At 38.2% G+C, this 12845-nt stretch overlaps 1 protein-coding gene across 4 annotated transcripts in view; it reads left to right on the top strand.

The window, feature by feature from the left end:
• Window positions 1-12845, top strand: part of LOC121325603 (arginyl-tRNA--protein transferase 1) — a 189102-nt gene that overhangs the window by 114959 nt on the left and 61298 nt on the right. For all 4 annotated transcript variants that reach the window (XM_041268409.1, XM_041268407.1, XM_041268408.1 and 1 more), the window contains one exon: window positions 11240-11421. In XM_041268409.1, the coding sequence (XP_041124343.1) occupies window positions 11240-11421 (182 nt within the window). The remainder of the gene's footprint in view (window positions 1-11239; window positions 11422-12845) is intronic.

The raw sequence follows: 12845 nt of genomic DNA, 5'->3' as shown, positions 1-12845 counted from the left end.
ATTTTTCTTCACTATGCATTTATTCTATTTATGTTGCATGTGTAAATAACATTTAGGAAGAACAGAAGATTACAAAAGCTAGTCTATCTTTTGACTGATTAATGGTTTTCTCTAAAAACCATGAGCATTAAGCTCAGACTGAGAAAAAACATTTTAAACATAAGACATTATTAATTCTCCAACATAACAGCTTAAAAGCTATTAATTAGCCACCAAGAATTATGTATCACGATAGTGGTAACTTATCTTCCATCACTAAGACTAGTGATTCCAGATTGTACCATGAATTAATGTTTTCCAAGGCTGGGGGGCCCTCTATCTAAGGGTAGATTTTCCATAGCGGTGGGTAAAATAAAGCCCACAATGCACTACTCCATTATGCAAATTCTCTTTCACGGACATGGTTCGGATCCAGCATGGGGCCATGTCAAATTGTTTTTTTTTTCATTTCATTTTTTAATATTACTATAATTAGTTTTAAATAAGATATTTGAAACATACATGTTTTAGTGTAATTCATTTTAAACGATTGTTACGTTGTTATAAGTAAAAGAGTCTAAATTGACACCTGTATCACATTACACTATGCAATATGCAAAACTATACAAATGCCTATACATTTTGAATGATAAATATTACAGCTGTGTACTTTTTTTTTTTTTAAACATAGTCCACTCAAGTCCAAGATTAATTCTTATTAAGGATTTTTTTTTAGGTCAAATGATGTGGCTTCCACGTTGGATTTAGCATAACACACTTAAACGACAACATCTCATGAACCCTTTGGCCTACTGACTTGATTAACGTGTATACATTGTCTATGCACTGTCTTCTAAAAAGTTATTCAGGAAAAGTTGTTACATAAAACAATATGGCCACCATGAGCCAATCAATATGGATGACATGTCAGTTTTGTCCACTTTTACATTGAAATGAAATTTTCTACACTGGGTACATGCAATTACACATTCCAACCACTGGGGACAGCTGGGCCTTTGAAAACAGTAAAGAAAAAATCTTTAAATCCACCATTGTTCGTGGCTGGCTAAGGTAACTCTTGGCTAACACAGTAATTGCAGTGGAAACTTTGATATCATTTTACAGTAACACACGGTATACAACAGTGTGGTTGCAGGTATAGTATCTACTCGGGGGGGAACAAAAAGTGTACCAGGCTGTTTAAATGCTCGAAACAATAAAATATTCATGATCTTTACAATAAACATGAATGCTGTTTGTTTAAAAATCGGAATACAATTATTTAAGACTAAACTGTGATAAAATAACAACCACAAGTCCTGAATCTGGCAACGAAGTCGCCGGTGTGCAATTTAAGACAATTTAATGGAGAGTGTTGGCGCAACTTTGGGAGCAAATCGTTCATTGAACTAATTATTGTAGGTAATGAAAAATATTATGAGAACTGTTCAGAGTTGCTTGCTTTATGAAGAGCAAGCACTAGATCGTTCTACTCTGGTTGACTGACAGTGTTATGTGCATAGAACAATACTTGAATTACAAATGGTACATTGAAATTTCGTTCTGTTTGATATTTTATTTTAAAACACTGAAACTCAAAACCAGTTATTGTAAGGTGACATTGGTTTTATGTTGGGAAATATTTTTAAGAAAAATAAAAAACTGAAATATCTTGCTTGCATAAGTATTCAACCCCTGTGCTGTTGAAGCTCCCAGTTTGCACCGATGAAAAAAATTGCCCTAACAAGGACACAATTACCTTACCATTGGCCTCCACCTGTGAACCATTAAAGTTGCTGTCACATTTTCTGGGTGAAAACCTCACTGTTGAAGGATCATTGGTAAGGCTGTGAATCTGAAGGAAAATGAAGACCAAAGAGCATTCTGCAGAAGTTAGAGATAAAGTAATACAAATGCATAGATTAGGGAAAGGGGACAAAATAATATCCAAGTGTTTGGATATCCCAGTGAGCACAGTTGGATCAATAATCAGGAAGTGGAAGCTGCATCACACCACCCAGGCACTGCCAAGAAAAGGCCGTCCCTCAAAACAATATGGAGACTTGTGAGAGAAGCCATAGAGAGGCCAACAATCACTTTGAAGGAGCTACAGAGTTCAGTGGCTGGGAGTGGAGTAATGGTGTTCCAGTCAACCATATCAAGAGCTCTGCATAACACTGGCCTGTATGGGAGGGTGGCAAGAAAGAAGCCGTTACTCAAAAAGTACCATCTAAAAGCACGTCTCCAGTTTGCCAGAAAGTATGAGAGTGACCCAGCTGCGATGTGGGAAAAGTTTTTATGGTCAGATGAGACCAAGACATAGTTTTTTGGTCAAAACTCAAAGCGCTATGTGTGGCGCAAACCTAACACTGCCCATGCCTCAAGACACACCATCCCCACAGTGAAATATGGTGGTGGCAGCATCATTCTGTGGGGATGCTTCTCATCAGCAGGGACTGGGCATCTTGTTACAATTGAAGGAAGAATGGATGGAGCAAAATACAGGAAAATACTGCAAGATAATCTGCTTCAGTCTGCTAAAAAACTGAAGCTTGGGAGGAAATTCACCTTTCAGCAGGACAATGATCCCAAGCACAAGGCCAAAGCAACATTGGAGTGGCTCAAGAACAAAAAGGTGAATGTCGTACAGTGGCCCAGTCAAAGTCCTGATCTCAATCCCATTGAGAATCCGTGGCACTATTTGAAAATTGCGGTCCACAAGCGTTGTCCAACCAACTAAAATCACTCTGACACTGTGTGCAAAGCTGGTACATACTTACCCCAAAATACTTAAAGCTGTTATTGCAGCAAAAGGTGGCTCTACGAAATATTAATGTGTGGGGGTTGAATACTTATGCAAGCAAGATATTTCATTTTTTTAATTTTTCTTAAAAATATTTTCCAACATAAAACCAATGTCACCTTACAATAATTGATTTTGAGTTTCAGTGTTTTAAAAAAAAAATATCAAACAGAACAAAATATCAATGTACCATTTGTAATTCAGTAATATGACACAATTGGTCAGGGGTCTGAATACTTTTGCAAAGCACTGTGTGTGTTTGTGTGTGTGTGTGTATATATATATATATATATATATATATATATATATATATATATATATATATATATATATATATATATAGATATATATATATAATATATAATGTGTGGGTGAAATTTAAAAAATTCTCACATTTTGAAACGTAAAAAAATATAACTTGCAAAAAAAGTATTGTAATGACACTAGAGTCCGACATGTCTTTAAATTGCCGCCCCATTTAAAAATTTTATACGTCGACTTTCCAAGGTGTTGTACACGTATTCTATAAGAATAATGTTGAAGTAGTCTTCATCATTAGTGTAAATATGATGATTGTAGTACTTTATGATTGGGCCACTACAAAAAACACCCACTATAAAATGAGGCTTTCCAATTAACAAAATGTTAGTATGACATCTTGTTCTGCTATAAATGCCTGGAAGCCTTAAAGTTGCCTGCAACTTCTAGTTATTATTATTTATTTCTGAAGAGACACCCTTATCCAGGGTGACTTACAATTGTTATCATTCAGTGGAATAACAAAGTACAGTGTGTATTTTGTTAAGACATGCCTTAAACAGGTATAAGAGGCTAGAGAATCGGACACATTTTTATATATAATATATATATATATTTATTTATTTATTTATTATACAGTAACCTAATCCATGGAATGATATTAAGTATAACAGATGAGGCTGCTGAGAATTACTTTTGGTTTGAGTTTGCTTCAGAGTTCTGGTTACTTTGTTTGTATCACTGTCAAAACATCACCAGAATTGTGCAAATAATGCAAATAGTAACCTTGTAGTTCAGTCCAGTTGGTCTATTATTCTATGTGGAATATCCCTTATAAACATTTACCACTGTAAATTTGATGTTTTCTCCATGCTTTCCGGATGGTTTTACTATGCTTGTTCTATAATTTACCATGATCTGCTCTGCTTTTTTTAATTAGCTTTACCATATTATTATGTACCTCTCTGAGCTTTACAGTGGTAACCATGCTTTTACTGTGCTTTCACTAGGGTTTCTTACACACTGCTTTGTTTTTACTATAGGAAGCATTTTATAAGGGATACTTATACAGTGGTTTGCATAAGTATTCACCCCCCTGCAAAGTTTTCACATTTTTTTGTCACCTGAGCGTACTCCATAACACTTTCAAATTAGACTTTACATGTGGCGTAGTTTGTATAGATTCTACATTTATAAAGATAAAAAATGCATATAGAATATAAATAAGTAAGATTTACAGAGAAAAACAGAATAATCTCGGTTGCATAATTATTCAACCCCTTTGCTGCTGCAGCCCTAAATCAGCTAAGGTGCAAATTATTTGTTTGAATGGTCACACAATTAGTGAAATGGTTTCAGCCTGTGTGTACTCAAAGTGGTTTAACTTGTAGATAATTTCCTGAGGTATATAAAGACTTTCAAGCTGCAACTCACATAGTGATCCAACAAAGCAACCATGAAGACCAAGTTAGGGATAAAGTGGTAGAGAGGCACCGAGCAGGAGAAGAGTACAAGAAAATTTCAGTGGCGCTGATTATCCGTCTCACCACAATGAAGTCCATCATTAGGAAGAGGAAGATGCATCATACCACCCAGACACTACCCAGATCAGGTCGCCGTCCCAAACTGAGGAGCTAGGCAAGCAGGAAACTGGTTCAGGATGTCACTTTGAAGCCAATGATGACCTTGAGAGATCTGCTGGCTCGACAGAGAGGGTTTGAAGTTCTGTGTTTAAGATGGGAGTCAGTGTTCACACATCAACAATAAGCCTTTCCCTACACAAAGCTGGCCTGTATGGACAGTTGGCAAGAAAGAAACCATTACTCAAAAAGCCTCATCTTAAAGCACATATGGAGTTTGCAAAAAAGCATGTAAATGATACTGCAGACAAAGATTTTGTGGTCAGATAAGTGTTCCTTCTGGCGCAAGCCCAACACTGCACAACACTATCCCAACTGTCAAGCACAGTGGTGGCAGCATCATGTTTGGGGATGCTTCTCTTCAGCAGGGACTGGGAAGCTTGTCATGATATGTGGGCAAATGGATGGTGCAAAGTACAGGTGAATCCTTGAGGAAAACCTTTATGAGTCAGCCAAGACTCTGAAACTGGGGAGGAAGTTTCACATTTCAGCAGGACAATGACCCAAAGCACAAAGCCAAAGCCACAGTGGAGTCGTTGAATAAGAAGAGAATGAATGTTCTTGAGTGGTCCAGTCAAAGTCCTGACTTTAAACCAATCAAAAATTTATGGCGAAACTTGAAGATTGCAATCCATCGACAATCCCCAACAAACTTTACAGAACTGGAGCAATTTTCCCATGAAAAATGGGCAAAAATGTCACCATCCAACTATGAAAAGCTAGTAGAGACCTATTCAAAAAGACTCATAGTAGTAATTGCTGCAAAAGGTTCTTCTACCAAGTACTGACATAAGGGCTGAATAATTATGTAACCAGTAAATTTAATTTTGTACATTTTCTTTGCAAGTTTTGCTGACATTAAACTCCTCCTCATATAACAGTGTTCAGTTTAACCACTACAGCTTTGAATAAAAAAAAAAGGTTTGTTTGAAAAACTGTGCATACATTATTTGTAATTCAACAAAATGCGACATTATTGGTAGGGGGTGAATACTTCTGCAAACCACTGTACAGTGCCGTGAAAAAGTATTTGCCCCATGCCTGATTTTCTGCTGTTGTGCAGATTTTTCACATTGAATTTGGTCAGATCTGAGAGAAAAAAATAACACCCAAGTTTGGTGCTTCTTTCATTTGTTTGGTGTGCAAGGTAATCAAACATGCAATCTTCAGGTGTCAAAAAGTTATTACCCTCCTAGTTAACTCAACCCAATTAAAGGGATAAATAGGGTCAGCTGTTTTAATACTATGGTTAACAATCAGGCCTGATTTGGGCCAGCCCTGCCCAATATAAATCTGACTAACTTTCTCCCTTACCATCAGAGTGAAGTTCTCATCACACAGGTTCTACAGGCACATCACGCTACGATCAAAAGAAATTCCTGAAGACCTCTGGAAAAAAGTTGTTGATGCCTATCAGTCTGGAAAGGATTACAAAGTCATTTCTAAGGCTCTGGGGCTCCACCACACCAGTCAGAGCCATATTGTCCAAATGGAGAAAGTTTGGGACAGTAGTGAATCTTCCCCGGAGTGGCTGTCCTGCCAAAATATCTCCAGGAGTAAGACATAAAATCATCCAGGAAGTCACAAAGAACCCTAGAACAACATCCAGGGATCTGCAGGCCTCTCTCGCCTTGGCTAAGGTCTGTGTTCATGACTCCACCATCAGAAAGACACTGGGCAAAAATGGGATTTATGGCAGAGTAGAAAGGCAGAAACCACTGCTCACTAAGAAGAACATGAATGCTTGTCTCGAACAATGTTCTATGGACAGAAGTCAAAAGTGGAACTTATTGGCCAACATGGGCCCTGTTATGTCTGGCGAAAACAAAATACTGCATTCCACAATAAGAACCTCATACCAACGGTCAAGCATGATGGTAGTAGTGTCGTGATTTGGGAATGCTTTGCTGCATGAGGACCTGGACGACTTGCCGTCATTGAAGGAACCATGAATTCAGCTCTGTATCAGAGAATTCTACAGGAGAGTGTCAGGCCAGCCATCCATCAGCTGAAGCTGAAGCACAGCTAGGCCATGCAGCAAGACAGTGATCCGAAACACACAAGCAAGTCTATATCAGAATGGTTGAAGAACAAGAAATTTAAAGTTTTGGAATATCCTAGTCAAAGTCCTGACCTAAACCCCATTGGGATAATGTGACAGGACCAGAAATGAGCAGTTTATGCTCGAAAACCGACAAATGTCACTGAGTTGAAGCAGTTCTGCATGGGGGAGTGGGCCAAAATTCTTCCACGGCGCTGTGAGACACTACAGGAAGCGTTTGGTTGCAGTTGTTGCGGCTAAAGTTGGCGTAACCAGTTATTGAGTCTAAGGGGGCAATTACTTTTCACACGGGGCATTGGGTGTTGCATAACTTTCTTTAATAAGTATCAAAATATGCAGAAAATCAGACCGGGGCAAATACTTTTTCACGGGACTGTGTGTGTGTTTGTTTGGAAAAATATATTTTGGAAGCAGAAAGGAAGTTGCAAGAAAGACAAGCCTGTCTGTTAATGTAGAGTCAGTGAGAGCATGTTGATGAGTGTGTTTATGTAGAGCAGTGAAAGCATGTTGAGGGGTGTGTTTATGTAGAGTCAGTGAGAGCAGGATGAGGAGTGTGCACCCTGTGATTAGCATGGGGCCCTGTAATGTGTGTTGCAATGGAAGGTAACACAAGGGTGGAGTAGAGAACAGAAAGTGTCAGAGCTGATAGAGCCTGCGGAGTGACAGGAGGAAATAGTATCCCATAACCAGAGAACATTCCTCCACATACCTGAGCCTGGCCTTGTGTGCTGTGGTGTGGCTCTGTATGGTTTCCAATAGATGTTCTTTGTAAATAATAAACTCCCAGAGTTTTAAACAGTTTAAATGCACAAACTGAAATGTAGAGTTGTCTATGAAATTAACCCTTCTCATCTCGGGGCACATTGATGGCTGCTGTTCTGTGCACCTCCCTGTAGATCGCAATAGTGAAGAGTTACACCAGCTTGGATATGTGTAAGTAGTTTTCAGGTGTTGTGAAATAACCACCTCTGTAACAGCAGGCTTTTGTATCGCAATAAAGGAGTGCTAATCACATTTTAAAATCAATTTGCTTAACTTTTTCTAGCCGTGGCAGTATTTCCACTGGTCCCTCTCTTCTTCTGTTTGGCTCTCTGTATTTTATACTCCAGTTTGAAATATGTATGTTATTAAGACAACCCTATATAAGAAATATTGCTGCTATTTCCTGGTAACTCACTCCAGTATTCTCTGCTGTCAGACACATTCCTGCATTAAATGTACTAGTTTATCTACAGCGGTGTTTTAAATAAAGTATGACTTACTTTAAGGCTACCTCAGTACCCAGTTGACAACAATATGAAGGACAGCTTTGTATTCAATATTAAGGCCACCATCTGCACTCCCAAACATATCACACCTCTAGTAAGACCAGCACACTGTTAACTACCTGAGAAATGGGTTAGAACATTGTGTAATTTATCAAAAAAGATATAAGCAACTAAAACAGAATTGATCACAGTTTTGCATAAAAGAAAGTAAACAGTATAGAAAATGGTTAAACTAAGAAGTTTTTAAATAATAATTAATTTGTTACATGAAATCCTATGTCCCTTCAGTAGTAAGGCCATCCCCTGTCAAGGTCCCATTTTGTTGGTCTCTTAGTTGCACTGTATCTGTATATCCTAATTAATGTTATAAAAAAAAAAAAAGGGGGGGGGGAGGGCAGTAATAATGTTGTTCAAGCCAGCAAGATAGAAGAAACTGAACTGAAATCATTGGTTAGCAATCCTTTCAGACTGCTATGAATTGTGCTCAGATCAGCTGTAGTTCCTGTCCGATTAGCTTCTCAGAACTGAAAGGGGAGTAGGAGATGGAGAGGACACACAGGGTGGAGGAAACCCTCTCTGTTGAGCCAGCAAGCATGGCCATTTATCATTTTATCTGCAGAAGACGCAGGGGAGTACTAGCCCAGGAGACGTTTTGCGAAATAATATTTTTATTCCAACTCTGTTATCACTTAAATTTGAAAGCAAACCAGCTGTTTGTTGGCAGTCTGGAAGAACCTGATAGTTTTATGTCCAGTGATAATTGTAATGTGCACCTGGCTGTCGCTTAGTTCCTCAGTGCAGAAGTGACTGGAAAAAATACAGTGAGGCGATAGCGCATCCTTTTAGGCTGCAAATATTTTTCTGCCAGGCTAATAAAAAGATTTTTATGATGCTTAGAATTCACATTCACTACTCCATTGCTCCATTTCTGTTGACAATTGTTGACCCAAGTGGTATAATAATACTGCTGTCTGATTTTTGATGTTTCAATGTATTATTTAGTCATCTATCAAAATAAAACTTGAGTGTGAATGTCTTCTTTTTTTTCTTGCCAGACGTGAACAAAAGGATTGTGCTTAGATGATCAGTACTGTATACTGTGACTGCTTGTAAGCAGGATTAATTATTGTTAAGACAGTTGTTATGCTCCACATCACACTAACATTTCAGCTTTAAATAAATACTGTGTTGCTAAAACAGCCTTCAATGTTTTGTTTTGCCTTTTGTCTTGTATTCATTTATTTAATCGAGACTCATAGACTAGTTCCTTAATTCGAGTACCTGCCGTGCTCTAACACTTCTATTTCTGAAAATATATTAAACACTCTTACTCTTAGCTATGAAATTAAACATTGAAACCCTTTTCTGTTCCTGCTCTTGTTGAAGAATTAAACACAGCATGCATATTCACAAGCATTTAGCACCACACTCAGTTTGTACCTTTTTTTGTACAACGAAAAACAAACTGCAAATCTAACAGAACTTGGAAATGCCTCTTGTATCTTATTAGAAAATGGATTGAAGATTTCCTTTAACCTGATTGGTCAGTAGGAGGTTCTTAATCTCTGGTAAAGGACCTCAAAAGTTATTGTTTAAACTATGTTTAGTCATTGTACTAAATCAATCCACCCGAAAAAATATGTAAATACAGTGTCCATGTATATTAAGTTTTTTTTGTTGTCTGTCAATATAGATTAAGTATGCTTCCTGAATGTCTTAAATGTTCTATCGATCTACTTAAAATTAGTACAGCAAATAGTTAGTTTTCCAATATACTTTCGCAACATTAGTTCAGCATAGCACAGTAACAACACAGGATTGCACTCACTTCTCCAACAAATAATGCCTTGAAGAGGCTTTGAGCACACTGTGAACAAGTTATTGAACAAACAGCATGATCAGCATTAACATATGTATTTTATTTTGCCAATACATTTTAGGACCGAACGGTAATTTAAATACTGAAACTTAAACAAATACAACGAACCTGCAATCAAATCCTAATTAAAAAAATATAACAGTTCACATACATGTTTGTTTTTTACATGAGGTACCTGAACTGAAGAACAGCTCCTTTGAATTGCAAGATTTTATTTTATGGATTTATGGTTTTGGAAATACCCACGATGCGGCATAGTCCACCGCTAGGATATTGAAGCCTGAAGGCTACCAGAGCACACATGGAATTCTGAGCTAACTCATGGAATGTGTTCATTAGTAGCGACAACTAGTGCTGCATAAAATAAGGAAAAAAACGAGCAGAAAAAAAGTAAAATGTTATTTAGCTAATCCATTTTCTAATAGCAATAGAACCCTCATAAAAGGGCTTTACCATCTGGTAAGGCCTTTCTCAGGACATTTAACGGCAACAGACAGGCCTTACCAGACGTTACAGCCCTCTTCTTCAGGTTATATTACTTAATTAGTCTGAAGCATTTAACATAAGTGTTTTCTTTTTTGTTAACTTAGCACAGTAGTAAGTGGCCCATGGTAATTGACGATGGCGCTTCAGGAAACTCTGTATACTGTAGATTGAGATGAACTAGGGAATGCGATTTTTAACTCTTAACACATTATTTTTTTAATCATTTATCAAAACATTTTTCCATTTTATTTTTAATTGAATGGTTGTTTGCCACCATATCCAGAAGGGAATGACAACCTTCAGATTAGCCAAGTTTGGATAAAATAAAACAAATTGGGAGGTCAGCATGGCCTCACAGCTTAAAGCAATGTGACTAGGAATTGGTCTATTTTGAGCCATGTGTTAAAATCGAGGATTTAATGACACAGTGACCTTTGTACATTGGTGTCCTGATTAGGGAACTCGTAGTGAATCAAGTTTACCACAATATATCCATAATCTACTGTAATTGCATCAGAAAAGGCCACAACTGTTTGACTTGGCTTTTTTCAGTTTTATCTTATGATTTTACTCTTTCTGGATGAACAGAGCACTGGAAATGCATCATTCTATGCACTGCGTGAAACTGTGTGCAAAACTATACACAATCATTGCTTTATCACATACCAAAGGCATTAACAGAAATGTTTGTCTGTTTTAATTTATGAAGCTGTGGGTGTAGTTGTTGAACAGTTGGGATAAGAGTCTTTCAGTATCTTTCCTCCAGTCACACAGGTTCCTTTGTCTGTCTGTGTGCATGTCTCACCTGTCTGTGCTTGTGTCTCACCTGCCTGGGCTTATGTCTCACCTGTGCTTTTGTCCCAGGCAGAGAACCCCTCCGATGGGCCGGACTGTGGCTACGGCTCCTTCCACCAGCAGTACTGTCTGAACGGGAAGATCATCGCTGTGGGTGTGATTGACATCCTTCCTGCCTGTGTCTCCTCTGTGTACCTGTACTATGACCCGGACTACTCAGGGATGTCTCTTGGAGTCTACTCAGCGCTAAGGTACGGTTTGGGGCTCAGGCATGTAGAGCTTATGAAAGGGGAGGAACAACAGCACTGGCTATAGTCAGACACCATGAGAGCTTCCCCTCAGAACTCAGAGAGAGAGAGAGAGAGAGACACAGAGACAGCATACCTCAGTCCTGACCAGAACACCACCCTGATACCATTCAGTCCTCACTAAGTCATACAATCATAGCCTCTTATGGACAGTTTTGATTGTGCATGCCCTGGTTTAGGTATGTCTGGTTACACCAGGTGGTACTCTTTTTTTTTTTTTTTTTTTAATGAAATGGAAACTGTTTATCAGTGTGAGCCATTCTAATCTTTACTTAGAGTTCTAACAGCTGTGCTTGTGATCTCTATCTTAAATGAGAAGTGTGAAGCATAGGAATGCTACACTTATTTAACCCCTCTTAACATCACTTCAAAGGGACTAGGTAAGAAGGGTGACAGTAAATAGAGTTGATTTGGAGGAGCGCCCCAATACCCTGACAAAACAAGCATTTAAAGTGTTTACTTTGTGCACCTATTCTGCTCAATAATATCGGTTCTGTTCATTCAGTACAGTTTACATACTGTGTGTAAACGCCATTGTTCTGTGTGCTGTATTGTGCTACTTTATATGTCACAACATTACAGTGCTGTACAAGTTTGAGCAGTCTTGCCTGTAAACTGTCCAACCTTATGATATATTTCCAGTGGTATTGCTGTGTTTGCAAGTGTGGCAATCAGCTGCATAACGGATACAGTAAATGTCATTAACTGGAGTGTTGGTTATACTCCTGCATTGCATGAGTGGGTCCCTAGGTGGAGAATTTGGCACCTTGAAGAAGAGAATACTGTACTTTATTTCATTGAAGTCAGTGTATTTTGGAAGCATTAGTCTCAGGGTTGTACTGGAGTGAACTTTCAGCACTATTTCTCAATCTTCAGAACCCTGTTCATAGTGATCTAGTATTGAACTGGCTCAACTTTTAACTCATCCGCAGCAGCATTACAGCAAAGCTAACTAAAACCAGCAAGTTTTTAGAGCGCTTTTATTTAGCTTAACTCATTTAGTACTGATCCTATATTTTCCAGCACCAGTCTCACAGTAATAGGCTTAGCTATACAAACATGCTTTTTTCCTCGAAACACAGCATCAGCTCTACTCACATGCCTCTAGTTCATAATGCAACACTGTTTTTTTAGAAGCTTGTTTTGTTTCCCATTTCCCAGTGCGTGCGTATATTAATGCCTATTTGGAAAGCTGGCTTCTCTTTAAATTACGCAGCCCGATGAGGGATGAGATGTATTTTACTTTGTAGAGGAAACAATTCATCATGCTAATAGTGAGTTTGTTTCTCTGCAGAGTGACCGAGAAATATGTGCGGCTGATTCCAGACAAAGCAGGCACTTCTCTTTTGCAATAACAGCAGGAAGTC

Source organism: Polyodon spathula, chromosome 13, assembly GCF_017654505.1.
Source record: "Polyodon spathula isolate WHYD16114869_AA chromosome 13, ASM1765450v1, whole genome shotgun sequence".
Taxonomy (NCBI): domain Eukaryota; kingdom Metazoa; phylum Chordata; class Actinopteri; order Acipenseriformes; family Polyodontidae; genus Polyodon; species Polyodon spathula.
Note: the sequence above shows the minus strand (reverse complement) of the source record. Positions and strands in the feature narration are given on the sequence as shown.